General features: G+C 56.8%; 1 protein-coding gene across 1 annotated transcript; it reads right to left on the bottom strand.

The window, feature by feature from the left end:
* Positions 1-5,207: 5,207 nt before the first annotated feature.
* Positions 5,208-22,730, bottom strand: CLEC2L (C-type lectin domain family 2 member L). The gene is made up of 6 exons (XM_045577402.1): positions 22,528-22,730; positions 14,080-14,154; positions 11,545-11,711; positions 9,973-10,073; positions 8,265-8,377; positions 5,208-5,446 (listed from the first exon to the last, which is right to left on the bottom strand). The coding sequence occupies exons 1-5, from the start codon at positions 22,712-22,714 to the stop codon at positions 8,266-8,268; spliced, it is 642 nt and encodes a 213-aa protein (XP_045433358.1). The 5' UTR covers positions 22,715-22,730; the 3' UTR covers positions 5,208-5,446; position 8,265.
* Between the last annotated feature and the right edge of the window lie 2,293 nt (positions 22,731-25,023).

Below are 25,023 nucleotides of genomic sequence, written 5' to 3'. Positions count from 1 at the left end.
ATATCCCCAGTGGGTGTGCAGGAGCAGCTGATCGATGTTTCTCTCTCATCTGTTTCTAACTACCTTCCTCTCTGTAAAAAATCAATAAAGTATATTTTTAAAATAATAATAATAAATCTAAAGTGAAAAACTCACTGCCTTCAATGTGCTCCCTGGGACATAGCTGATCCTGGGTGACAAGGCTTAGGTTGTCCTAGTTACTCTTCCTAGAGACCAGGAAGCAGACTCCTGGGTCCATAAGGCCTATTTCCCGGCTGAGCCAGGCGCCCCGAGGAGGGCCCCCAGCGATTGGACGGTGCTCTCCCTGCCCGGCAGCCAGCTCAGGCCCCGTAAATGCCCTCTTGCGAGACTTAATTCCTCCTCAGCTTCCCTTAAACGGCTGGCTCTCTGTGAGGATGTGACATGGCAGGGTCCAGCAACACCCCTGATCCTCACTCTGTAGGGAAGAGACAGACAGACCTGGGAGCCAGGCATGCTTCCGAACATGAGAGGATGTACTTTAAGTGCTGATCTGTAGGAGGGATCTAGTCCCTCCTCCTGAGACACCGCCATCAGCAGCACTTCCAAATGGCTCTGGCCAGGCACCTGGGAAAGAAACCACTAGACGTCTACGTTCAAGTCTCCTTATGTCCTGTTTAGATGTCTTCCTACGTTGTATTACACCAGCTCTCTGAGGACCTTTATCCGCTGCAGACTAAGCTCATGGATGGGGTTGCTCTGAAGAGAACAATTTTGCCATCGTAGATAAAGGGCCAGGGCCAGGGCCAGAGGAAAAGGGGATGCTTGGAGGAGGCCCTCCTGAGCGGGAGAGGCGGTGCTGAGCGAGCGAAGCGCTAGGAGAGAAGGCGGTTCAGTGGCCAGGGAATGCAAGTGGGCCGTGAAGGAAGGGTGTTCTGAGTCAGTCCCAGGAACTGAGCTGAGAAAGCTGGGGAATCGCTTAACCTCTCATGCCTCAGCTTTTTTTCTTTTTTTCTTTTTTCTTTTTTAATATATTTTATTGATCCTTTACAGAAAGGAAGGAAGAGGGATAGAGAGTTAGAAACATCGATGAGAGAGACTTTGATCAGCTGCCTTCTGCACACCCCCTATCAGGGATGTGCTTGCAACCAATGTACATGCCCTTGACCAGAATTGAACCTGGGACCTTTCAGTCTGCAGACCGACGCCCTATCCACTGAGCCAAACCGGTTTCGGCTCACCTCAGCTTTCTTATCTGTGAAATGGGGATACAATTACATGCAGAAGACTGGACATTCCCCAGTCCTTTCCTCTAGACACAGAGATTTATATTTCCTAGATTTCTTTGCAGATAATTATATGGCCAGAGCTGACCCCTAAAAAAGCTCTCAGTCACTTATCCACACTCTCGTCCCTCCGTTTCTAGCCAGATGTGGAAGGTCTGAAGGACTCTTGAGAGCCCAGAGAGCAGTGGGGCCACCAGATGGCAGAAGCCCAGGTGGCTGTCCCCTAGCAAAACCACGCTGGATAAAACCATGAAAGAGCAAGAGATAAATCTTTTTTTTTTAAATATGTTTTATTGATTTTTTACAGAGAGGAAGGGAAAGGGATAGTTAGAAACATCAAGGAGAGAGAAACATGGACCAGCTGCCTCCTGAGTCCGTAGGCTGATGCTCTATCCACTGAGCCAAACCGGTTTTGGCAAGAGATAAATCTTTCAATTATATTTAAGCCATTGAAATGTTAGGATTGTTTATTATTGCAAGTAGCTTATCTTATTATCATCTTTTTTTTTAAATATATTTTATTGATTTTGTACAGAGAGGAAGGGAGAGAGATAGAGTTAGAAACATCGACGTGAGAGAGTCATTGATCAGCTGCCTCTTGCACCCCCTTTACTGGGGATGTGCCCACAACCAGGGTACATGCCCTTGACCGGAATCGAACCCGGGACCTTTCAATCCACAGTCCGACGCTCTATCCACTGAGCCAAACTGGTCTCAGCTATTATCATCTTCTTTAACTTTAGCTCTCATGTAGGTTGAGTAGGGTATCAGTATGCTAGTTTCTAGAACAAGTAAGTCAAACTTGGCCCTCGGGCCGCATGCAGCCCACAATGAATATTTTTGCAGCCCAGCCAATATAATGAACGGTATGTAAAACATTTTAATAAAAATTTTCTAACTTGATTTTTACAATATCCTGTTATACATACTTATTAATAACAAACTACAACATTTGCTAATGATTACTATAATCATGTTGCATTCATTTCCCTTACATGCATTATACACAGGTGCACCATTTCTCTCCACTAATACTAGCAGCAAGTATTTTAGCAGCTGATTAGTCTTGTACTGACTTGTTTGGCACAACAGAAAATATTTTGCTTTCGGAGACCAAGAAAAATAGATTTTTTTTGCATAACACTTATTAATTTGTGTAGTTATGCAGTGTCTGGTAAGTTAAAGAAACAAATATTTTTATTAAAATGTTCTATTATTTTATGTTAACAACTAGAGGCCCGATGCACAAAGATTCGTGCAGGAATGGGCCTTCCTTCCCCTGGCTGCCAGCACTGCCTTTGCTCCACCTGGAGCCACCTTTCCGCCTTCCCACACTGCCAAAAGGCTCAGAGTGGCTGGGCTGGTGCAGAATGCCTGGCAGCGACAAAAACATCCCACCCCCGGCTGCTAGGCACCTGTGTATGCAAATTAACCCATCATCTTTGTTGGGTTTATTTGCATACTCACTTCTGATTGGCTGGTGGGCATCGCAAAGGTATGATCAATTGGCATCTTTCTCTTTCATTAGTGAGATTACTCATTTATTTCAGCTCTTTGTATTCAGTATGTCTCTATCAAAATATACCTACATTTCTATGAAAATTGAAGCCTTTGTTTTTGCAGCCCACATAAACTTAAACCTTGTTTATTTTGCTCATGGTAGCCTTCGAGTTTGACATGCTTGTTCTAGAACAATGCCCAAATTGCCGAGGTTTACCAAAATAAAGGCCTTATTCTCCTGTAGCCTGACTAGTGCAGGTTAGCGATGGGAGCAGCTTCGCTCCGTCCGGGGCTTTGAATGGAGAGGGTCCCACAGAATGTGGTGGGGATGTCACAGAGCAGTCTGCCCGGCAACAAGCCTTGTCACTGTGCTTTTTCTTTTTCTTTTTTAATATATTTTATTGATTTTTTTTTTTTACAGAGAGGAAGGGAGAGGGATAGAGAGCCAGAAACATCGAGAGAGAGAAACATCCACCAGCTGCCTCCTGCCCACCTCCCACTGGGGATATGTCCGAAACCAAGGTACATGCCCTTGACCAGAATCGAACCTGGGACCCCCCCAAGCCCGCAGGCCGACGCTCCATCCACTGAGCCAAACTAGTCAGGGCTCACTGTGTTTTCTTTCCGGCACATGGAAGGATTGCATTTCTCGGTCTTTTTGAAGTTAGGTGTTCAAGCTTTTCCTTTAATCAGGGAAAGGTTTCAGGAGTCCCAGGCATTTCCAGGTGGGAGCATTTGGGAAGCAATGTATGCTTCTGCAGGTTCTCCCCCTAACCGTGATTGGTGGGTTAGGAGGAAAGCATCCTGACATGCGAGGGCAATGTGACAGGCAGGTCTCCGGAGCCGAGGCAGAATCTGCAGAATCTGCGTAAATGAGAGAGAAAGCCTCGAGAGTGGTTTGTTATTAAGCACTTACTGTGGACCAGGCACTGTGCTGAGCGAGCGAGCACTCCCGTGTGAACTGCATAGCACCCTGTCTGGCCCTAACAAGCTCTCTCGTAATTAGTGGTAATTGTTATTGTTATTCCAATTGTGTCTTAGACTTGTATGTATTCGCTCAAATGGGTCCTGTGCTCTAGACCAAGGTCCAGAATGGATGTCACAAGGCGGGTGAGTATCTTGCTTTTCTTTTTTTCTCAAAAACATCTGAAAGTTTTCCTAGTTTGTGGGCAGCTGGATGGGAAATGCAGGTTCTAGGGCCAGAGACAGCATGGCATAGAGCAGGGGTGGGGAATCTCTCTTCAGCCCAGGGCCACGTGGATACTCATAACATCCTCCACAGGCCACACAGAGTAATCACACAGCTTAAAAATCAGCCTGCTGTGAATGGCCAAACACTTAACCAACTCACCCCTACTGCCTGGGCAGGCCGGACCAGAGGATTCCTGGGTCTTATACGGCCGAGGGCAGGATGCCCCCCACCCTGGTGTAGAGGAAAGAGAAGTGGAAGCCAAGATCAGTTTAGTTCCACACACATTTATTGAGCACCTTCTGCATGTACCAGGCGCCAGAGAAACAGAAAAGTGTGCAAGGGGACCCCTGCCCTCTAGGAGCTTAATTCCCACACGGGGGGTCAACAAATACACAAAGCAGGACACATGCAGTGATGAGAGAACAAACAGGAAACAGGAGTGCCACGAGGCCGGTTCCGGCCCTGCCCCTAGCTGTGTGACCCTGGACATGTCACTCGACCTCTCTGTGCCTCACGGATAGTTAGAATGGGTTCGTTCATTTCTAACCCCTGGAATTCTAACATCTAAGGTTCTCAAAACCCTGTTGGGTCGGCAGGGCGGGTATGTTCTAGTTGACAGGGGTGAAGCTGGGGTCAGAGAGGTTCCGCACAGCGGCCTGAACTCCAGGACTGCTTGTGGGGAAGAGCCGGCCCAGGCAGGTCTTTGGAGCCAGGCCCAGTGTGTGTCCCCTCCCCGCCGCCTTCGCGGAGAGGCGGGATCTCGGATGGGGAGCCTTCCTGGATGCCCGTTTCCATCTCACTCTCGGAGCCTGGAGCCGGCTGCAGAGCAGGCAGGGGAGAGAGGCAGTTTACTCCCTCCCCGCCTCCTCTCCAGCGGCTCGCACGCAGCAGGCAGCGGCCATTTCTGGAAACCGGGTCTCGGCTGTCAGTCAACAGCAGGGATGGTAAGGCTATATATCCCAGGGGCCACAGGAACCTCCAGCAGCCACCCCCGCCCGCTGGTCACTCCGAGCCTGGTCCCGCCCGCGGCCGTGAATCAGGCTGCGGGAACGATGCAAAGGGCGTTTTGGAGACGGAGGCAGCCCTCCCTCAGGGCCCCTGTACTTCCGGCCACCCCCACCCAGCCCAGAAGCGTGTGCAGGGGCATATTTCACTGGAGCAGAACAAACCCGAGAGTCCCTCTCTGCTGTGCCTCTAACCACGCCCACCGAGGCCAGACAGGAGTCTGATGGCCGCTCTCCGCCGTGGAGACGGTGATGCTGTGTGCACTTGCCGTGTGCAGCCGCCTGAGTGCGTGTCTGTACATCAAGAGGCCAGGCCACGCAGGGCCCGCTCCCCGGGGGATTATGAGGTGCAGGGGCGGTCGGGTGACAGGAAGACACGTCGGGGAGGCAGGGTGGCAGGCGCCTGTGAGAGGCTGTGTTAAGAGCTGGAGGTGCTGGGGAGAGGGCGAGTCGCTCCGGGCTGGGCTGTCCTGGCCAGTGGCCCGCGGGGAGGCTGGTGCTGGGCCCTGGGGGAGAGACGGAGTCGTTACTGGCAACCCCTGCTGTGCAGGCTGGACATCCCCGGGGCGCCCCTTCTCCTCGCGGTCTCACAGGGACACCCCCTCCCTCCTCGGAGCCGGCCGGCCGGCTGGGTGGGGACGCTCATGCCAGACAAGTGTCTCCCCAAGAGCCCTGTGGGGACGGTCTGGGTTCAAACCCCGCCCCCCTCTCCCCACCCTGCTGTGCACATGCGCACCTCCTTCACGTCCTAGCCGGCTCCTCTGGCGGATGGTGCCGACCTTGCAGGGTGAGGATGCACTAAGCAAACACTAGTAACTCGTTAGCACAGCACCCAACGCTCCCACCCCAGTGTGTCCTCCTTAAAAAGCCCTCCCTGTCACCCCCATCTTCACAAGAGCCGTCCGTCTGCGGGCTCCAGCCTTCCCCAGGCGCCCTGCTGGCTCCAAGGGACTGGGCTTTGGGTTCAAATGGGCCAAGGAAGAAGGGGCTGTGAGCTAAGCTTACTCGGTGCTTCCCCCCTGTGGCCGCCGGGAGCACACCACCCGGCTCCACAGCCCAGCAAACCCAGTGGACTCGGCCCACGAGAAGGGGGGCTGCGGGGCTGGTGGTGTGTATTTCTGAAGATAGGCCAGGCCAGTTTTTGTTTGTTTGTTTTAATATATTTTATTGATTTTTTTTACACTTAGCAAGAGACAGGGATAGAGAGAAACATCGATCAGCTGCCTCTTGCACACCTGCTACTGAGGATGTGCCCACAACCAAGGTACACGCCCTTGACCGGAATCGAACCCGGGACCTTTCAGTCTACAGGTTGACACTCTATCCACTGAGCCAAACCGGTTTCGGCTAGTGTTTTGTTTCTGGCTTGTGTGTCCTCCCCCTGCAGGAACCAGATAGGAAAACTGGTGACAGGGAGCCAGGGCTCCTTCGCTGAACTGATGGGAACTGTCCTGTGGGCCCGGCAAACCCGAAGTCAGGAGAGGCCTGTCACCAGCTGGAGCAGGCCTTGCCGAGTCCAATCGCAAGGGTTCACCGCCCGTCACACGGCCTCCTTCCCGCCCTCCTGCTGCTGTTCCTCCGCCCGGGCCCCAGGCCAGGCCAGAGCACTCGGCCCCTGCTCCGTCCTCCGGCCGTGGGGCCGGCCGGTCACAGCTCTGTCCCTATGGCACTGCCTGCCTCCGGGCGTTTCTGTGAGAATTAAATGCAGTGCCGCGCGGAAAGCAAGGCACTGGGCTTTTTTGGGGGGAAGGGACTTTTTTTAATTGACTAAGGTATTATAAGTGTGTTTATCTCCCCCTTGGCCCCCCCCCCAATCCTGCCCTCACTCTCACCCTCACCCCCTGTTGTCTGTGTCCTTTGGTTATGATCATCTGCATGCATACGAGCCTCTTGGTTGATCTCTCCGCTCCAGGCTTGTGAGCCTCGCTGTCTTTGAGGGGAGGACACCGAGACCCCGGACCTGAGCCCGACTGAGCACAGGTGAGCGGACACCTGCCCCCCAGCAGGAGCAGCTGGCCGGTCCTCAGCCTGCAGCCCCTCAACACTCCCCGCAGGTGCCGGGAGAGGGGGCTTCCTGCCACCCCACAGCCCCACCCCCACCCTGAATCCCCCTAAGCTTGTGATCATACACCCAGCCCCCTCGGGCTCCCCAATAATGACAAGATGCAGAACCCCAGAATGCCCATGTTTTACTAGAAATCTAGAAAGCATGTAAGAGGCCAACAAAACCAGGCTGCAGTGCTGTCTGAAACCCCGCAGTGAGGGCCAGGCGGAGCGGGGCTGGACCTGGTTCCTGAGCTATTTCCTGAAAATGGGCCGGGACCCAGTTCCCACAGCAGCTCCCAGGCAGACCGCCCATGTGACGTGCCCAGGGCACCCAGCGGAGGATGGGGCAGCCTGGGCCCCACGGCCAGCTGCTCTGCCCTGGGGGAGGGGGGTATGAACAGGGTTGGGGGGGACACTGGTGGACCTGCCACCCCCCTCTCGTCCCCTCACCCCCACCCCAGGCAGACCAAAGAGCCCCAGACCTGCACAAACTCCTATCAGGTCCAACACAAACATCATCTCGAGCCCGTGGCCAATCCTCCCCTGAGGCAGCATAAACCCTCCCTGGGCTGCGTTCCAGGACATTCTGGAACTTTCCAAGCCGTTTCCTCCGCTCCCAGTGTGCTCCCTGGGGGAGAGAGCTGTTGATCCCCGTGCCTGGCGCGGTGTCTGGCGCGTGGTGGGTGTGAATAAGGCTCCTCACGCTGAGCTGAATGGTCATGAGGAGCCGGAGGAGCTCGGGGCTGCACAGGTGAGCGGTGCCCTGAGGCCCCCCTGGTTCTGCCCTCAGGTCCTGCACTGCCGCCTGCCCAGCCAGGTCCAGTGGGCTTGGTGTGGCCCCGGAGCCGCGCCCTCTGCCCTCCCCGAGCCTGGAGCAAACGGCGGCGACTCCTCTGGATGCTTCACCTCTTTATTCCACCGGAGACGCGACAGCGGGACCTGCCAGGCAGCGCCCAGACCAGGCAAGGCGGGCGGGTGTGCGGACCCAGGCCAGGGGAGCCCTGCCTCCCAGCCTCCCCGAGAGAAATGATGGGGGGAGGCGGAACGACAGGGACGCTGTGTGTGCCGACAGCAGGGCCAGGGCGGCAGGAGGAGGAAGGCTCCAGGATGGGGCAGGGTGGGAAGGGGAGTTGGGGGGGGGGGCGGCTTGTTGGGTGCTGTGCTTGTGCTGAGCGCATGGGATTCAGCTGCTGAGCCACACAGGACTGCCTGGGGCCAAGGAGACGGGACTCATGGGCCTGGGCGGAGCCCGGGGCGGCGGGCGGGCGCCTGACCCACCTCACGTGTAGGCCGTCTTGCTGCACACCCAGGGCCGGGTCATCAGGCACTCCGTGGACACCAGCCTGGTGGGCTCCACGAAGACGCACTCCCCCAGCCCCGCGATGGCGAACCTGTGGCCGGGAGAGAGACCGCGCTCAGCCTGTGGTGTCCGCCCGCCTCCACCACCTCCCCGGCCTCCGAACGGGCTTCCCACTGCTCCGGGCTCCCGACCCCCCCACACACACCCCCTCACACACACACACACACGCACACACACGCACACACGCCCCTCTGTCCCGGCCCCCAGCCCAGCTCCCGAGCAGGGGCCCCTGGCACAGGGTCCACACGGAGGAGCGGGGGGGAGAGGATGGGCTGAGAGGGCTCAGGTTAGGGGGGACCCTGATCCCACCCGTGGTCCACACCGGGGCTGCGGCCAGGAACCGGGCGTCACTCAGGGCCTGAGCGGAGGGCTCTCCTCGCCTGAAATCGGCCCTTCGGAGTCCAAGGTTCCTTCACCCCGATCCGAGCCCCTGCCCAGCCTGGCGCTGGGGTCCCACCAGCGTCGGCGTCAGAATGACCCCGAGAGGGAGTGTGGGGGCAGGACCACCTCAGTGTCAGGGAAACGGCCCATGGCTGCCAGGTGGTCGCATGTGGGGACCCATCCCAGGGCTCTCACTGCCTCTGGGAGCAGGAGCCTCCAGAAGGGGCTAAGGGGACAAAGTGTAGGACTTCCCAGCAGCGCTAAGAGCTGATCTGCGACGGGAGCGGGAAAAGGGAGAGGAGGAGAGGCAGGCGCAGCAGTGGAGAGGGGACGGGAGAGCCGGTAACCGGCTGCTTGGCGCTGGAGGCCGCTGGGACGGAGGGAGCCTCCCTCGGCCTCCGTGGGAAGGGGCCTGGGGTCCCCCACCTCCTCGTGGCCTGTTCCTCCAGCCACAAGGTCTGGACTGAAAGCCGGGGGTCATTCCCTGCCCTTGTCTAACCGAGACCGCCCCCCACACCTGTCCCCACCTCACTGCCCCAGCGTACACCCCACCACCTGTGACCACTGCCCTGTCACCCCACACACCAGTGCCTGGTCCTCCCCCTCACTCACTCACTCCCACACGTGGTCTCACATCACACACCGCGCACACCCAGCGGGGTCTCCCGCTCACAGGGCCCAGCTCCGCCCCTTGCCGGCAGGGTCAGCGTTGGGTGATGTGTGGCTGTCCCCTCTCCCCTCCCTGTGGCCAGGTGTGTGTCACACAGAGGGACCTCCAGGCACGGCCCCCCTCCCCCTCCCCTGGGCTGAGCCGTGCAGACAGCCCTGACAGACAAGGGGGCACAGGGCGGCACAGGAGGCTCGCTATAGCAGAGCCAGCTCCCCAGGCCCGTGGTGGGCAAACTGCGGCTCTTTGGCCCCTTGAGTGTTCTTACGCCACTTCTTCCAAATAGACTGGCCAACTGAAAACCGACTTCTGCGCCCGGGCCACGAAGTGCGCGCCCGCATGTGGTATTTTGTGGAAGAGCCACACTCAAGGGGCCAAAGAGCCGCGGTTTGCCGGCCACTGCCCCACGTAACCTCACGGCGGGGAACAAAGGGAAGCGATGCGGTGAGGGGCCGTCACCCCGAGGAGCCCCGGGAGCTCTCCCAGCACCGCTCCCGGGCCCTCGGAGGCGGGGGTGAGGCCCCGGGCTAAGCTGGGGCGCAGGACGGAGGGAGGACGGGGACGAGGCCTCAGCTCACGCGTCGGGGTCAAAGGGCTCCCCGTTGACCCAGTGGAACTCGTCCCCCACTCTGCGAAGGCCGATCCAGGGCTCCCTCCGCGTGAACTTGAACATAAATTCCTGCAGCGAGCAGAGAGGAAGGCTGGTCAGACCGGTCTCCTGCCTGCTTAGGGCCCCCAAGATCTACAGACACCGAGGAGTGAGGCCCAGGGTCAGAGGGCCCTGCACGCACACCGACCGCCCAGTGGCCCCTCGGGGGCCCAGCTCTGGGCCTGCCCGCCCAGGAACCCTGGCACACGGTCGCGACCTGCTCAGCAGCCCATGCCAGCTCCCTGATGCACAGGAAGCCTGGGCTGGCCCACTGGGTAGGCACCTGGGACAACCCTCAGCGCGCAGGACGGCTGTCCCTCTACTACACCTCTGGCCTCTCTGAAGAAGGGCTCTTATCCTGAGCACCAGAGACAAACAAGGGATTGTCAGGTTCTCTGCCTTTCTCACCCCCACACCCCTGCACCCAACTGCCACACAGCCACCACTGCACCCAACTGCCACACAGCCACCACTGCACCCACATCCCACACCCCTGCACCCACTCCCCTGCACCCAACTGCCACACAGCCAACAGACACCATTTCTCCCCCGTGTCTGTGGACAGAACCGTTTTGGAGGTGACACAAGAGCTCCTGTCCCAGTTGGACTAGGACAGTGGTTGGCAAACTGCAGCTCGAGAGCCACATGCGGCTCTTTGGCCCCTTGAGTGTGGATCTTCCACAAAATACCACGTGCAGGTGGCCATATATGGTGCAATTGAAACAGAAGTCAGTTTTCGGCCTGGGTGAGTCTATTTTGAAGAAGTGGCATTAGAAGTTTTAAAAATTTGGCTCTCAAATTTCAGCCGAAACCAGTTTGGCTCAGTGGATAGAGAGTCGGTCTGCAGATTGAAAGGTCCCAGGTTCGATTCCGGTCAGGGGCATGTACGTTGGTTGCAGGCACATTGCCAGTAGGGGGTGTGCAGGAGGCAGCTGGTCAATGATTCTCTCTCATCGACATTTCTAGCTATCTCTCTCCCTTCCTCTCTGTAAGAAATCAATAAAATATATTTTAAAAAAATTTTTGGCTCTCAAATTTCAGCCGAAACCAGTTTGGCTCAGTGGATAGAGAGTCAGTCTGCAGACTGGAAGATCCCAGGTTCGATTCCGTTCAAGGACATGTACCTTGGTTGAGGGCACATTGCCAGTAGGGGGTGTGCAGGAGGCAGCTGATCAATGTTTCTCTCTCATCGATATTTCTAGCTCTCTATCCCTCTCCCTTCCTGTGAAAAATCAATAAAATATGTTTTTAAAAAAATAAATTTCAATCGTTGTTACTGTGGATATTTGGCTCTGTTGACTAATGAGTTTGCCGACCACTGGGCTCGGAGATGGACGTGATTTCTCAGGTGCACTGGTCGCTGTAATTCTCACGTTACAATACCGAGCTGAGCGCAGCGACCCAGCCTGCGGTGAACAGCTGGCCCTGGCCAGGGCAGTGGACTGGCCCCCTGGGCCTGCAGACCGAGGGGCCGTCTCCGAGGGCCCCGCCCAGCACTCACCAGCTCCTTGGGGCTCTGAATCACGGCCAGCGCCGCCTCGTGGCTGTGGCAGTACTGCCGGCCGGTGTTCCAGTCCCTCGGCTCCTCGGAGAAGAAGTAGCACTTCCTGCCGTAGAGCAGCCAGTCCTCGGGGCAGGGCGCCTCACACTTGATGCAGCCCTTGGAAGCTGCGGGAGAGAGGGGTCAGCATTTCAGCAAGAACCCACGCTGCCCCCGGGCTCCCTCCACCGGCCCCACGTGGGTGCCCTCACTGACACCTCACAGCGCCGGCAGGGAGCAGGTGGGTGGCTAAGGGCAGCAGGAAGAGGAATCTGGGAGGTCTGAGGGACACGGGGGTGGGCGGGAGGGACATGACAGGTTAGCTCCTGGCTTAAGACCACCTCTCTCTCCTCTCTCTTCAAGGCATGGAACCCTGGGAACTCGGGTTCGGAACGGACTTGGAGGCCACGGGATGTGTCCTCTCTCCAGCCTCGGTGACACCCCCTGCAGGCTCAGGGGCCCTGGCCAGGCCCCACTGGCTCACAAGGCAGCCCTTCCACCACTGATGGCCGGAAGCTCTGAGTCCCAGCCTGCCCTCCTGGGACCTAGACCTGCTGGCCCGGGGCCCGCCCAGCACCCACTTGAAGGACAGCAGCCTCCCTCTCAGACACGGCCTCTCCCCCAGGCCCTCTCCGTCCGGCCTGGCTCAGCACAGGGTGCCCGCGTCACCACCACGCTGCCACCCGGCAGACAGGGGCCCCGATGGGCCCCGTCCCCAGCAACAGCCGCCACCGCGGCCTTCCGCTGCGTGGCCCGGCCTGCAGGCCGCCGCGGCCGGCTGTGTGCACACGCGTGCCGTTCTGGGCAGGAAGCCCAGAGCCTCCAGCAGGCTCTCCCAGGGCCTCCCTGCCGACAGGAGCTAAGCCCGGCTCTGACCGTGTTCCTGTGCTCTCGCTCCGAGTCAGGCCTCCCCGGGGGCCAGAACACGTGTACGTCGATTTCAAGCCCCTACGAAGGACCTCATATTTATCTGCCCCACGTTTCTCTCGCTCGGGTTGGCTCCTCTGAGTTTTTAAAGACACACGTTAATCTTGATTTTTTTCCTCGCCTGTCATAGTAAACACCCCTCTCTGGATTGTACCACCTACACATCCTGTAAGCACACGTTCTGTTTGTTTTCATACAAGTGACTGATTCAATGGAGACCAGACAGAGCCAAGAGAGGCCGATGGCGCCGCGCGGACACGGCTAACCAGCCACACGGCACACCTGCCCGGGTGCTGCGGGCCCCTCGGCCTGCCCACCCCGGGGCGGCTGCCTTCCGCTGCTTTCCCACAGGGTCCGGGAGGAGCCATCACTGAAGTCACAGCGTGCCACTTACACATCTCCCGGCCTCCCCACAGACAGGGCACCGATTTAACTCGCAGTCTCTGTCCTAGGGCAGTGGTCTGCAAACTGCAGCTCAAGAGCCGCAGTTTGCCGCTCTGTTGACGAATGAGTTTGCCAACCACATGCGTAAGGCATTACCCTTACCCAGAAGTTTTGACTTCGGGTTAAAGACCTTAGTACATTATTAAAACGTGGGTTTTTTTTTTAAGTGTTTGTCCCTAAGGCAGTGGTTGGCAAACTCATTCGTCAACAGAGCGGCAAACGGAGGCTCTGGAGCCACGTGAGGCTCACAAGCCGCAGTTTGCCGACCACTGTTCTGGGAGAACCCCAGCGGCCACCAGGGCCGCCCGGTTCTTCTCTAAACACAAACTTCCCACGTATCCTGCAGGCGAGGATTTGGAAAGGGCCGGTGTCATCAGTGGATTTTTCCCCCCATTTGGAGGTGCCCACCTCTGGTTTGATGGTGCGCCTCAAAGATTAACGACAAACCACTCCGCAAACCCTCCAGGTCCCACGGCATACGCTGCCTTGAATCCATTAAAAGCAGCCAAGTTCCCTGGTGGTGTCCGTAGGGACGGTGCCTGTCATCTTCCTCCCTCCCCGTCAGCCCACGGCGCCCTCCCGTGGCTCAGGCCCCGCCCTGCGGGCTGTTCTGCTCCCTCTCCTCCGGGAGGGAGGCCCTCATTCATCCCAGGACCTGGCACCCGTGTCTCCCCCTGTGGGAAGCCCCCCCTCCAGGGCGGGAGCACCTCTGTGTTTGCACAAGGGAGATAACAAACATCTTTATCCCTAGTACTTCTCCCAGGGCCTACCGCACAGCAGGCTCTACACATGTCAGTGAATGAATGAATGAATGAAGAATGTGATCTTGAAAGGCCCTTGTCCCAAACTCATCTCTCCAAGAAGCACTGCCCGCTTAACCCCCTGGAGTTTGCTGAGTCCTCAGGGCATCCGCTCTCCCCGCTTGGCTTAGGAAAGGGGACCTGTGGAGCCGATGTGTGAAAAGGTATTTTAAGCTGAAGTCGCCTCCGGAGCGAACACTCGGTTTGCCATTTACCCTGTCCCCCATGGAACTCCCGGGGCGCCGGGAGCTCTCCTGACCTACTTAGACACGCTCCTGAGGAGGGGGCACTCTGCACCGCATAAATGCCCGACATCCGTGCTCACCCAAGATGCTCATCACCACCAGGATGGCGAACAGGAGGACGGCGATGGCCCCGAGCAGGAGACGGGTGGTGGTGTCTGAGGAGAAGAAAAAGGGTTCAATTCCAGACCACCCACTCGCCACCCATCGCCACGCCAGCCCCACGTCCCCGGAGGGAGGAGCCGGGGGCGGGGCCGCCATCCGGTGTGACAAGCGCTCCGGTGACTGCCCTCCCTCCGGGGCTACACCTCATCTCCTCTGTGGCCTGCAGAGCTTTTCTTTAAACAATGTATTTTTATTGACTTCAGAGAGGAAGAGAGAGGGAAACAGAGAGAGAGAAACATGAATGATAACAAAATCATCAACTGGCTGACTCCAGCTCACCCCTGACTGCAGACAGAATATCTTAACTGGAAATCGAACCATGACCTTCTGGTTCATAGGTCAATAGCTTTATAATCTTTCATTTCTTGCTGTTTCTCTATATCCCCGTTCGGCCACACAGACTCACTGAAATAGCCCAGCCCAGCCTCCTGCCCTGCGGCTGGGTCTTTGCTCACAAAGGTCTGCTCCCCCAAGGCTGGGTCTTGAAATCTGCCCATGTCTACACCCTCCACCTCTTTTTCCAAAAAAAAAATTATATATATATATATATATATATATATATATATATATATATATATATGTTTTTATTGATTCCAGGGAAAGGAATGGATAGAAACATCAATGAGAGAGAAACATGGATGGGCTGCCTCCTGCACGCCCCCTACTGGGGATCAAGCCCACAACCAGGGCATGTGCTCTGAGGGGGGATTGAACCAGAGACCTCTTGGTTTATAGGTCTACGCTCAACCACTGTGCCACACTGGCCAAGCATATACCCTCCACCCTCTTGGCAAAACCTTTCCTGATCCTCTGGCTTCTCCCTTAAAAAAAAAAAAATTATAGAGGGGCAGAGGGCAATAAGGACAGATATGTAATACCTTAATCAATAAAGAAAAAACTTTAAAAAAATTTTTTTGTATTTTTTGTTACCACTTAAATTTTTCTTTTATATTTAATGAAAGAATCATTTTAGAATTTAAATATAGGGTCTTTTAAAGTTTATTTATTGTGAAAAAACATACATAACATTAAAAAAATGTCATTTTATGCCAAAACTGGTTTGGCTCAGGGGATAGAGCATCAGCCTGCAGACTGAAGGGTCCCAGGTTCGATTTTGGTCAAGGGCATGTACCTTGGTTGTGGGCACATCCCCATAGGGGGTGTGCAGGAGGCAGCTGATCGATGTTACTCTCTCATCAATGTTTCTAACTCTCTATCCCACTTCCTTCCTCTCTGCAAAAAGTCAATAAAATATTTTAATGTCATTTTAACCATTTTTAAGTGTACCGTTAGTGGCATTAATTGCATACCCAATATTGTGCAACCATCCCCACTGTCCATTTGCAAAACTTTCCCATCACCCCAAACAGAAACTCCGTACCAATTAACTCCCCATTCCCCCCACCCACCCAGGGCCTAGGAACCTCTCACCTACTTTCCATCTCTGAACTTGACTATTCTGGATATTTCATTTAAGTAGAAACATACAGTATTTGTTCTTTTGTGCCTGACTTATTTAATACTATATAATGATTTCAAGATTCATCCATGTTGTATCAGAATTTTGTTCTTTTTTATGGCTGAATAATATTTTCTTGTATGAGTAAATACACTTTGTTTATCCATTCATTTGTCTCCACTTTGTTTATCCATTCATTTGTCTCCACTTTTTGTCTATTATGAATAATGCTGCAGTAAACATCGGCATACAACTATCTGCTTGAGTCCCTGTTTCCATTCTTTTGGATAAACACTTAGGAGCAGAATTGCTGGGTCACATGGTAACGTTATGGGTAACTTTTTGAGGAACCGCCAGGCTGTTTTCACAGAAGCTGCGCCATATTACTCTCCCACTGGCAATGCATAAGCATTCTAGTGTCTCCACCACCTTGCCAACCCTGTTTTTTTGTTTTGTTTTGTTTTGTTTTTTATTATTATAGCCATCCTAGGAGTGAGAACTCCCTTTTTTTATTTTTAAGTCATTTTTTAAAACCAAAGGTATGAACGAACATAGCTGGAAGCAGCACCTCCACAGCTGGGTGCTGGTCTGTACGCCAGGATTCCTCCATAATTAGAAGAATCTAGAACCTCTGACAGCAGTGTAGCATGCCATGGCAGCCTAGGCATGGTCATGCTTCTAGCAATTCGCTTGTGTTGTCCTTTACAAACCCTGGACCGATGTTTTGTTTCTCTCTCTCCTCCCTCTCCCTTATCCAGTATCTCTGCCTTCTTGCTCTATTTCCTGGAAGATTTTTATTTTCAACTTTCCCTTCCTACCCTTCGTTGAATTTCTAAGATTATTTTCAATCTCCAAAGTTTTTTGTTTTTGGCTTAGAGGCTGCTGTTATCTGAATATTCCTCTTAAAACATCCTGTTCTTATTTTAGTGCTGCAACCCTTCCTCTGAGCTGTCCGAGGGCATTACTGAGGCGGGGAGTAGAAAGTTTATTCCGCCCTCTGTACTCGCTGTGTCCCCCGGCTTGCTTTTTTTCTGTTTATTAGTCTTGGTTATTCGTTCCTGGTGAAGGCAGGAGGGCTAGAGAGTTCACCGGAGTCCCTGAGACCATAGGAGGGGTTGGTAACTGTGTGTGGGGGTGGGGAGGGGGCCACAGCAGCTGGTCCGGCTGGGCTGACTCTCCGGGCTCTGCGCTGACTCCTCGGGTCTCTTCCTCTCCGGTGGATCGGTCCCTGGAGAGGCTCTTCTGCTCTCCCCGGAGGGAGAGGAGACTGGGAGGCTGCACTGCACATTCGCTGTGTAAGCGGCACCCTGATTGCTTGTTCTGATGTGCTGGTGCCCAAAGACCCTCTCCCCCAGACTTGCCCTCGGCTCCTGCGGGGCTGGGGAGAAGCTGTGGGGAGTGGGCCGGGGGGTCTAAGTCCTCCTAAAGGAATGTCCGTAGTCCTGTTTCCAACCACCGCGATGGCCGCGCCCACCCCGGGTCCCTCGGGTGGGTCCTCTGCCCGTGGAGTCAGGTACCGCTCGTTGCTCCCTAGCTCCCAGGTGTATGCTCTGTGGCCTCTCCTGTTCTCGTGGTCCTTGCAGCCTTCTGAAAACTCCGTTACTGCTTCTGAGCGGGCTTCCGAAAGGACAGAGAATACCTGCACGTGTTCAGGCTGCCACCTTCATCTGAAAGCCCAGCAAACATTTGGAGTCCTTCCTGTGAGCAAGGTTGACGCTGGCAGGTGACCAGGAGTCCGGAGGCGACGGCTCCAGCTCCGTGAGAGGGGAAGCTCCCCGTCCCCCCCAGGGCTGGGCTTTCTGGGTCTGCTCTGCATCCCCACGGCAGTCTGTCGTCGGGCAGATCCACCGCAGGATGGCAGGCCCCGTGCTGTATGCAGCCTGCCTCTCCACCCTCTTCTCTAGCACTGCTGTGAGCCTCTGCACGGAGGAGCAGAGTGTCTCACCCACTCACCTGGGTTCAAATCCCAGTGCTGCCACTTTCTAGATGACTGAGCAGCTTGGCAAAGTTACCTGGCTCCTATTTTACTTCATTTTCCTCATCTTTAAAAATTAATAGGGGTATCTGCCTCTCAGAACTTTACAAGAATTCAATGATGGCACGTAGAACAATGTCTGGTATGGAAGCTCAGCTTCAGTGGTAAGAGATATGATGGTGGTGATGGTGATGGTGATGGTGACAGTGATGGTGGTGGTGGTAATGGTGGTGGTGGTGATGGTGGTGATGGTAATGGTGTTAGTGATAGTGATGGTGGTGGTGGCAGCAGTGATGGTGGTAGTGGTGGTGGTGGTGGTGGTGGTGATGGAGGTGGTGGTGGCAGTGGTGGTGGTGGTGGTGGCAGTGGTGATAGTGGCAGTGGTGATAGTAATGGTGGTGATGGTGAAGGTAATAAGCTCACAGGCTCCCTTAGGCTAAGAGCTGTGTTCCACTTGCTGTTGGGGTTCCTGTAACAGGGCTGAGCCACGGCCTTGCACCCACAGGCACTGAACACACAGGGGACTGAGCTACACTGAGTGGCGATGTCCTTCGTCAGCCTAAAACTCAACTGAGTTTGCAGGAAAGGGACTCAGGAGCACCTGTTCTCCGGGAAAGCGGCATCTGGCGTCTCCAACATCACGGAACCAGGGAGCCCCGCTCCCTCCTGGAAACTGCCCTGGGCCCGCCCTGGGGACACAGAGTGCCCGAGGGAGCCTGCCCCACACACACAGCTCTGCTGGACAGTCCAAGGCAGCGCTGTACTCACTCCCACGGCCGATGCGACGAAGTGCCAGGAACCAGGAGGCGTAAAACACCCGAATGGACTGTCACTCGGTTCTAGAGGCCCGAAGCCCACAGTCAAGCTGTCAGCAGGGCCATGCTCCACCTGAAACCTGGGGGCCCTTCCTCACTTCGCCCCAGCTCCTGGCGGTGTGCTGGCGAGCTCGGGGTTCCTTGGCTCACAGACGGGTCACTCCGCTCTCCGCCTGGTCACATGGCCGCCTCCAACCGGACCTTCACCTTCATGTGAGTGTCTTTATATAAAGACACATTACATTAGGACCATGGTTGGCAAAATGCGGCTCGTGAGCCACATGTGGCTCTTTGGCCCCTTAAGTGTGGCTCTTCCACAAAATACCATGGCCTGGGCGAGTCTATTTTGAAGAAGTGACGTTAGACGTTTAAGTTTAAAAAATTTGGCTCTTCAAAGAAATTTCAATCATTGTACTGTTCATATTTGGCTCTGTTGACTAATGAGTTTGCCGACCCCTGGATAAGGAGACCACCGTACCCCTGTATGCCCACATCTTAACTAATACCTGCAATGCCCATTCTTCCAAATAAAGTCATCTCTTCGAGGGGATACAATTCAAGCCATAAACAAATGCCTAACGCAGCAACTCCCTTCAGTGCAATGGCCTGTGCTGGGGTGCAGCTTGTTGATGTTTATGCATGTATATGACTTCGCCTAATGTTAGAGGAACAACTGAAAACAAGCTGGCTTCCAAGCCCGACAAATCTCCCATCGCCCCACCCCCTCAGCCCCGGGAGCCGCACAGCGGGCGTCTGAGTGTCAGGCCCACAGCCTGGCGAGCATCATCATGACGGTTCAAAACTACCCAATGTAGAGTTTGGTAATTTTTAAGTTTTTAAGCGGCTTTGCTAAATGCATGTGTGGTTTTGGATCAGGAAGCTGTGGGTGTATGCATAACCAAGGAGCTTTCAACATTAAAAATTCAGAATTGGTGAGCACTGCCACATCCACGGCCTGAGATCTGCAGGATCACTCTGTCCCCGTCCTGGGCCCCCCGTCCCCTTCCCCCACCCCCACCCCAAAGGCCAGATACATCCCCTCTCAGACCACCTCCAGTCTTTCCAGAACCCAGGCCGGAGCGCTGGGTCACCCTTCCCCGCCTCTCTCCTGGGGCGGGAGTGGAAGGGAAGGTTAACATCCACAGGGAGAGAAGATCTGATCCTAAGTTCCGACTGGCTATCCATTTATAAAGCTAATTGCTGGTCTAAGGATAGTTCTGAAGACCTGGGCGCCACCCCCAAGGTGGGACTGGGAAGCTCTCCGTTTCACTTAGCCCGTCTGTGCTGGAGGAGGCGCGTCGTCTGCGGAGCCTGAGGAGGAGAGTGACCTGCGCCCAGAGCTCGGTTTGTTTCTGTGGAACCCGCCTCACCGCGCCCAGGGTGCTCGGTCCTCCCGGGACCGTGTGAGAGCTTTCACTGGGCCCCGTGGCAAACCCGCCAGGGGGGCTCCCGTGTGAGCCACCAACACGTGACCTTGGGCCACACGCGTGGCCTCTCTGAGCCTCGGTGTCCTCCTCTGTGAACCAGACATGACACTCCCCACCCCCCTGCGAGGGCAGACGGGAGGGTCCAGTGCGACGGCTGATGGGGAAGCCTGCGGCAGCGTGTCCGGCCCGCCGTGGGTGTCTGACAGATGCTCAGCTCGTGGTGAAAAGGGGGCACAGGTCCCCTAAGTGTTCAGCGTGGTCTAGAAGTCTCCTGTCTTTTCCCCAGATGTGCCTGGCTAAGCAGAGGCTACCAAACCCTTGGCCCCCCGAAGTGGCAGAGCCCTCATCCATCATGGGTGCTGCCAGTGTCCAGGGACTGGGCCCACTGCATGGACTCCAGTTTGGGGTGGGGAGAGGACTCAGGGTTCGCAGACCAGCAGTCAAAGGATTTCAACTGAGTCCCCCCTTCCGGACTGCAGGAGGCCCTGTGCAGGGAGGAGGGGAGAGGCGACACCGCACACAGCCCCCCCCCCCCAGCCCCCGCCTGTGGAGCCCTCAGAGGCAGAAACCACCATCCAGTTTGGCCAATGAGGAAGCGGAGGCTCACACACGGTCAAAAGCCCGGTCACCTGGGCCTTGGGTTCACTGACTCCAGACCCACCCGGCTGCCTCAGCCCCGGGCCTGTGACTGTTCCGGGGCAGGGGTGTTCCCAGGGCCAGCACCGTGTCTGGTCGAGGTGGGCACCCCACCAGTGTCTGTGCAAGGGGAGGCCGAGTGAACAGTGTGGGAGAGCAGTGCCCTGAAGGCTGGCCCTGGAGAGCACCCAGCCTGGCTCCCCTCTCTGACAGGAGACGGGACTCCCGGGGGACACCCAGGAGACCCTCGGAGGACTGGCAGAGGGCAGGCCCCCACAAGGACTCAGACTGCAGCTCCTAAAACACCTGTGGCTGAGCCCCCAGGGACCACAGGCCTCACGGTGGGGCTGGTGCTGGGTGGAGCCGCTGGAGGAGGCAGCGCCAGGGGGAGCATGAGATGCGGAGACGGGCCAGGGAGGGAGCCAGACCCGGGCATGGCGACAAGGCTGGGCCGAAGGTAAAGCACCAAGCGGGGAGTGGGCTCCCCTGGGGCTGGAAGACCCTGTCTCAAGAGAGATGCCGGGCTGTTTGCCGCCTGTCTGACAGGTGGTTGGCCAGCCACAGCGGGGGGAGGAAGCAGAGGGCAGCCCAGGCAGGGAAAGCGACCACACCACCCTGAAGTGACCTTAGCCACTGGGGACCAGAGCTAACTTGGGACAGACCCTGCAGAAATCCTACAAATGAATGCAGGAAGAAATACAGGCAAGAGGAGCGAGCAACGTGAGGAAGTACGGTAGGCAGGAGGGGAGCGGAGAGGGGGCGGGTCACGGGCTAAGCCAGCAATGCTGCGCACCTGGCGGCTGTTTCAGAGCGAGGGGTGTGCCCACCTCCATCCCGCTCAGCTCTCCTCAGCCTGCGGCCCCCCAGATCCAACATCTTTACCTCCTTTGTCCCAAATCACCACCCAGGCACCGGCCTTCCCCTCCGGAGTCCGAGTCCCCTGTTCACAGCCTTTGGGCCAAACACGGACACGTAGATCCCCACCTTCCCCTCCTCCACCAGGCACCTGCCCGGCCGGGTGCCACTGAGGGGTCCGCCCCACCCCCAGCCCCACTGTCCTCCTGGCCTGGCCCTGGTCCAACCCCCCAGCCCCCTCCCCCGAGACACCACTGCTTTTCCGAGGACAAACCCACTGTCTCGTTCCATGCTTTACTCTCTCTGTGGCTCCTTCAGACCAAGTTCAAACTCAAACCCACTGTCTCGTTCCATGCTTTACTCTCTCTGTGGCTCCTTCAGACCAAGTTCAAACTCTTGGGCTCGGTCCTCAGACTCATCCCCTCACTCTCTCCTGTCCCCCCCACCCCATTCCTGGTGTTCATGAGTGCAGTTCCCCACGGGGGACAGGCCGGCTCCGGCCACCTGGCCCCTGACCGTGTCACTCCTGGCGCCTGGCAGCCCTTCCTTCTCCTCCGGGGTGTGAGGGGTCACTCACCTAGGACGCTCTCCTTTCCCCCTCGCCCTCCCTAAGGAGGGAGCCTGTGAGCCAGACTCTGGGCTTCCCCTGGGGACACGGCCCAGGCCCTCGCCCCGGAACGGAACGGGGCCAGAAGCCTCTGTTGTGCCGGCTCCAGCGGCTCCACGGCACACACCGCCAGTGGCCAGCACAAGTTTTCTAGAACTCAGAACCCATTCTCCACTCGCTCACTGCCCGCTGGCCAGCCAGGGGTGCTCACCTCTCCCTCCCCCAGTGGCCCGACCCCACCGGGTGCCCCCCTCTCACTGGACACTGGTCTACAGCTGTCCGCCCTTTGCCCAAGGCATTCCCACGGCCACAGACAGTCAATGCCCATCCGGTGAGGACCAGACAGACACTCCTGAGCAAACAGGCTGGGCTCCAAGGTCAAAAAGTGAGCGAGCCGCAGAGACAGGGTCACGGCTGTCACGATGGGGGGGTCCCCAGTGACACCCCTCTCCCCGCAATGTGTCCCCTAACTGTCCCAAGCCAATCCTCGGGATTCCAGACCCCCACCCCTCCCGGGACCCCAGCCAAGGTGACTCCTACCCGCCTCCCCGGCCCCGGCGCCGGGTCAGGGCACCAGGCCGCCGCACCTTACCCTCCAAGGCCGCCTTCCAGCTGGTGCTGCCCTCGTAGCCGGAGCCGGAGCGCCGCAGCAGCCCCTCGGGGCCGCGGGCCTCCGCCTCCCCCGGCGAGCGCGGCCGGGGCGCGGCGGGCGCGGGCGCGGGGCGGGCGGCGGGGGGCGGCGGCCGGGCGCGCGCGGGGGGCTCCCGGGCCGGCTCCATGCCCGGCGCTCCGCCCCGCCGCGCCCGCGCTCCGGCGCCCGGGTACGGGGCCCGGCCCCACGCACACTCGGCGCCGCGCGGGCCCTGCGGACCCCCCAGGCCGCCCCCGCGGAGCCCCCAGGCGGCCTCGGCGGGCGAGGGCCGCGGCTCGTGCGGACAGGGCTGCCGGCTCCCCGCGCCGCCCGCTGCGCCCGCTGCTGCCGCCGAGCCTGCCCGCCGCAGCCTCCGCACCGCGCACCGCGCACCCGGCGGGGAGGAGCCGGGCGGCGCGGGGGGCGGGGAGGCCGGGTGCTACGAAATGAGAAACGAGGATGCTAAACCCAGGGCACCTGGCTTCTAAGCCAGCCCCCACCCTCCAGCCTCCTTCCTGTGGGGCTCAGTTAAAAGGGGTAAAAAGAAGGGCAGAGGATGGGGTGGGAACCTGGTGGAGGGGAGCAATGGGGGGAAGAGGGACGAGGAACATTAATAATAATATGAACAATAAAGATTTATTTTAAAAATATATAAAAATAATAAATAAATAATAAAAAGGGTAAAAAGTTGCTGAAACTGGATAGAGTGGATAGAATGTCGGCCTGCGGACTGAAGGGTCCCAGGTTCGATCAAGGGCACATGCCCGGGTTGCGGGCTCCATCCCCAGCAGGGGGCGTTCAGGAGGCAGCTGATCAATGGTTCTCTCTCATCATGGATATTTCTATCGCTCTCTTCCTCTCTGAAATTAATAAAAATATATTTTTAAAAAAATAAATAAATTAGCTGACGACAGCCCCAGTTTAGGTTGAGAACTGGAATTAAAGAGGCCAAGGGCAATTCTGAAGGCCGCACCATCAAGTGTGTGGGTGGCCGTTCTCCCACCCCAGCCCAGGGCCCCTTCCCCACCCACACACCCTCCACATCCCCTCCCTCGCTCCCAGCCTCACTTCCGCCGCCCGCCTCCAGCGCTGAACTTCTCACCTGTTTCCTACTCCTCTGTGGCTCCTGGTCCTCAGCTCCCCTGCTCTCTCCCCCCACATCCAACCACCCGTCAACAATGAGGAATTCTCCCTTTGAAAGTCTGGGCCGGCCCATTTCTTTCTGCTCCTACAGCCACTGGCCGCATGCAAACCAATTCCACCTCTTATCTGCTGCTCCACAGCAGCAGCCTCATGAGGGGTCTCAGTTCCTCTTCCCTCAAAGCCAGCCCCTCTGTCTGGGCACCGAGGGAGCTTCCTAAAGTGACAAACTCACCGGTTGTCCAGGCTCCCCCTGCCTGTGGGTACCAGCTGCCAAGTCCCTCAGGGTCCAAGTCCTGCTCACATGTTAGGCTCTGTCTTCTCACCCCCCCTGCCCCCCCCCCCCCGGAAGCCCCTGGAATCCCCATGTGCCTACCTAACCTCTGCTAAAGCTGCAGATTGCACATCCTAGGACACTGCATTCACTCAGATTAGGTTCAGCTGACAATAAGAGAAAAACCCAATAACAGCGACTAACGTAGAAAGAGTTTACTTTTTCTCTCATAAAAGGAATCTGGCCCTGGCTGGTTTGGCTCAGTGGATGGAACATCGGCCTGAAGACTGAAGGGTCCTGGGTTCAATTCCTGTCAGGGCACATGCCTGGGTTGCAGGCCCAATCCCCAGTGAGGGGTGTGGAGGAGGCAGCTGATTAATTATTCTCATCAGTGATATTTCTCTCTCTCCCTCCCTCTCCCTTCCTCTCTGAAATCAATTAAAAAAAAAAAAAAAAGTCTGGAGGTGGTCAGTTCAGGACTGAATTGAGAGCTCCGAGGTTTTCAGAGTCCCAGGCTCCTTCTTTCTTTCTGCTCATCATCCCTCCCATGCACATCCATCTTCCAGATTCCCTCACAGTCACAACAGGGCCACTGCGGTTCCAGCCATCACACCTGGCACCAAATCGCAGGAAGCAGGAAGGACGACAGGGCTCCTTTAGAGAGCTTTTCTGGAAGCCCAGTGACTTCCTCTCATGGCTCACTGACCACTTCCATCTGCCCGGAGGTCTGGGAGGGGGTGGTGTTACGGGAGAGTCATTGCCACGCCCCAAACACAGGCGATCTGTTAAGCAAGAAGGGGAGACAGGATTCCGTGCTCAACCAGCAGCTTCAACACCAAAAGCTTTCTGTGACTCAAGCCTGTGTCTGGCGACTCTCCTTCGGTTCCCAGGACACCCTCTCCCTTTCGGACCATGGCCCCGGCCTCACCCTGTTGTCACCACTCATCTCCCAGCCAGACGGTAGTCAGCTGCATGGGGGCAGGCCCGGCTCTGTCCCCTGCTTCCAGCCCACTGCCTGGCGGGAACACAGACCTAAAGCTTCA

Source organism: Pipistrellus kuhlii, unplaced genomic scaffold (genome assembly GCF_014108245.1).
Source record: "Pipistrellus kuhlii isolate mPipKuh1 unplaced genomic scaffold, mPipKuh1.p scaffold_m20_p_10, whole genome shotgun sequence".
Classification (NCBI taxonomy): Eukaryota; Metazoa; Chordata; class Mammalia; order Chiroptera; family Vespertilionidae; genus Pipistrellus; species Pipistrellus kuhlii.
The sequence above is the reverse complement of the archived record's forward strand: the minus strand, read 5'-3'. Positions and strand labels throughout refer to the sequence as shown.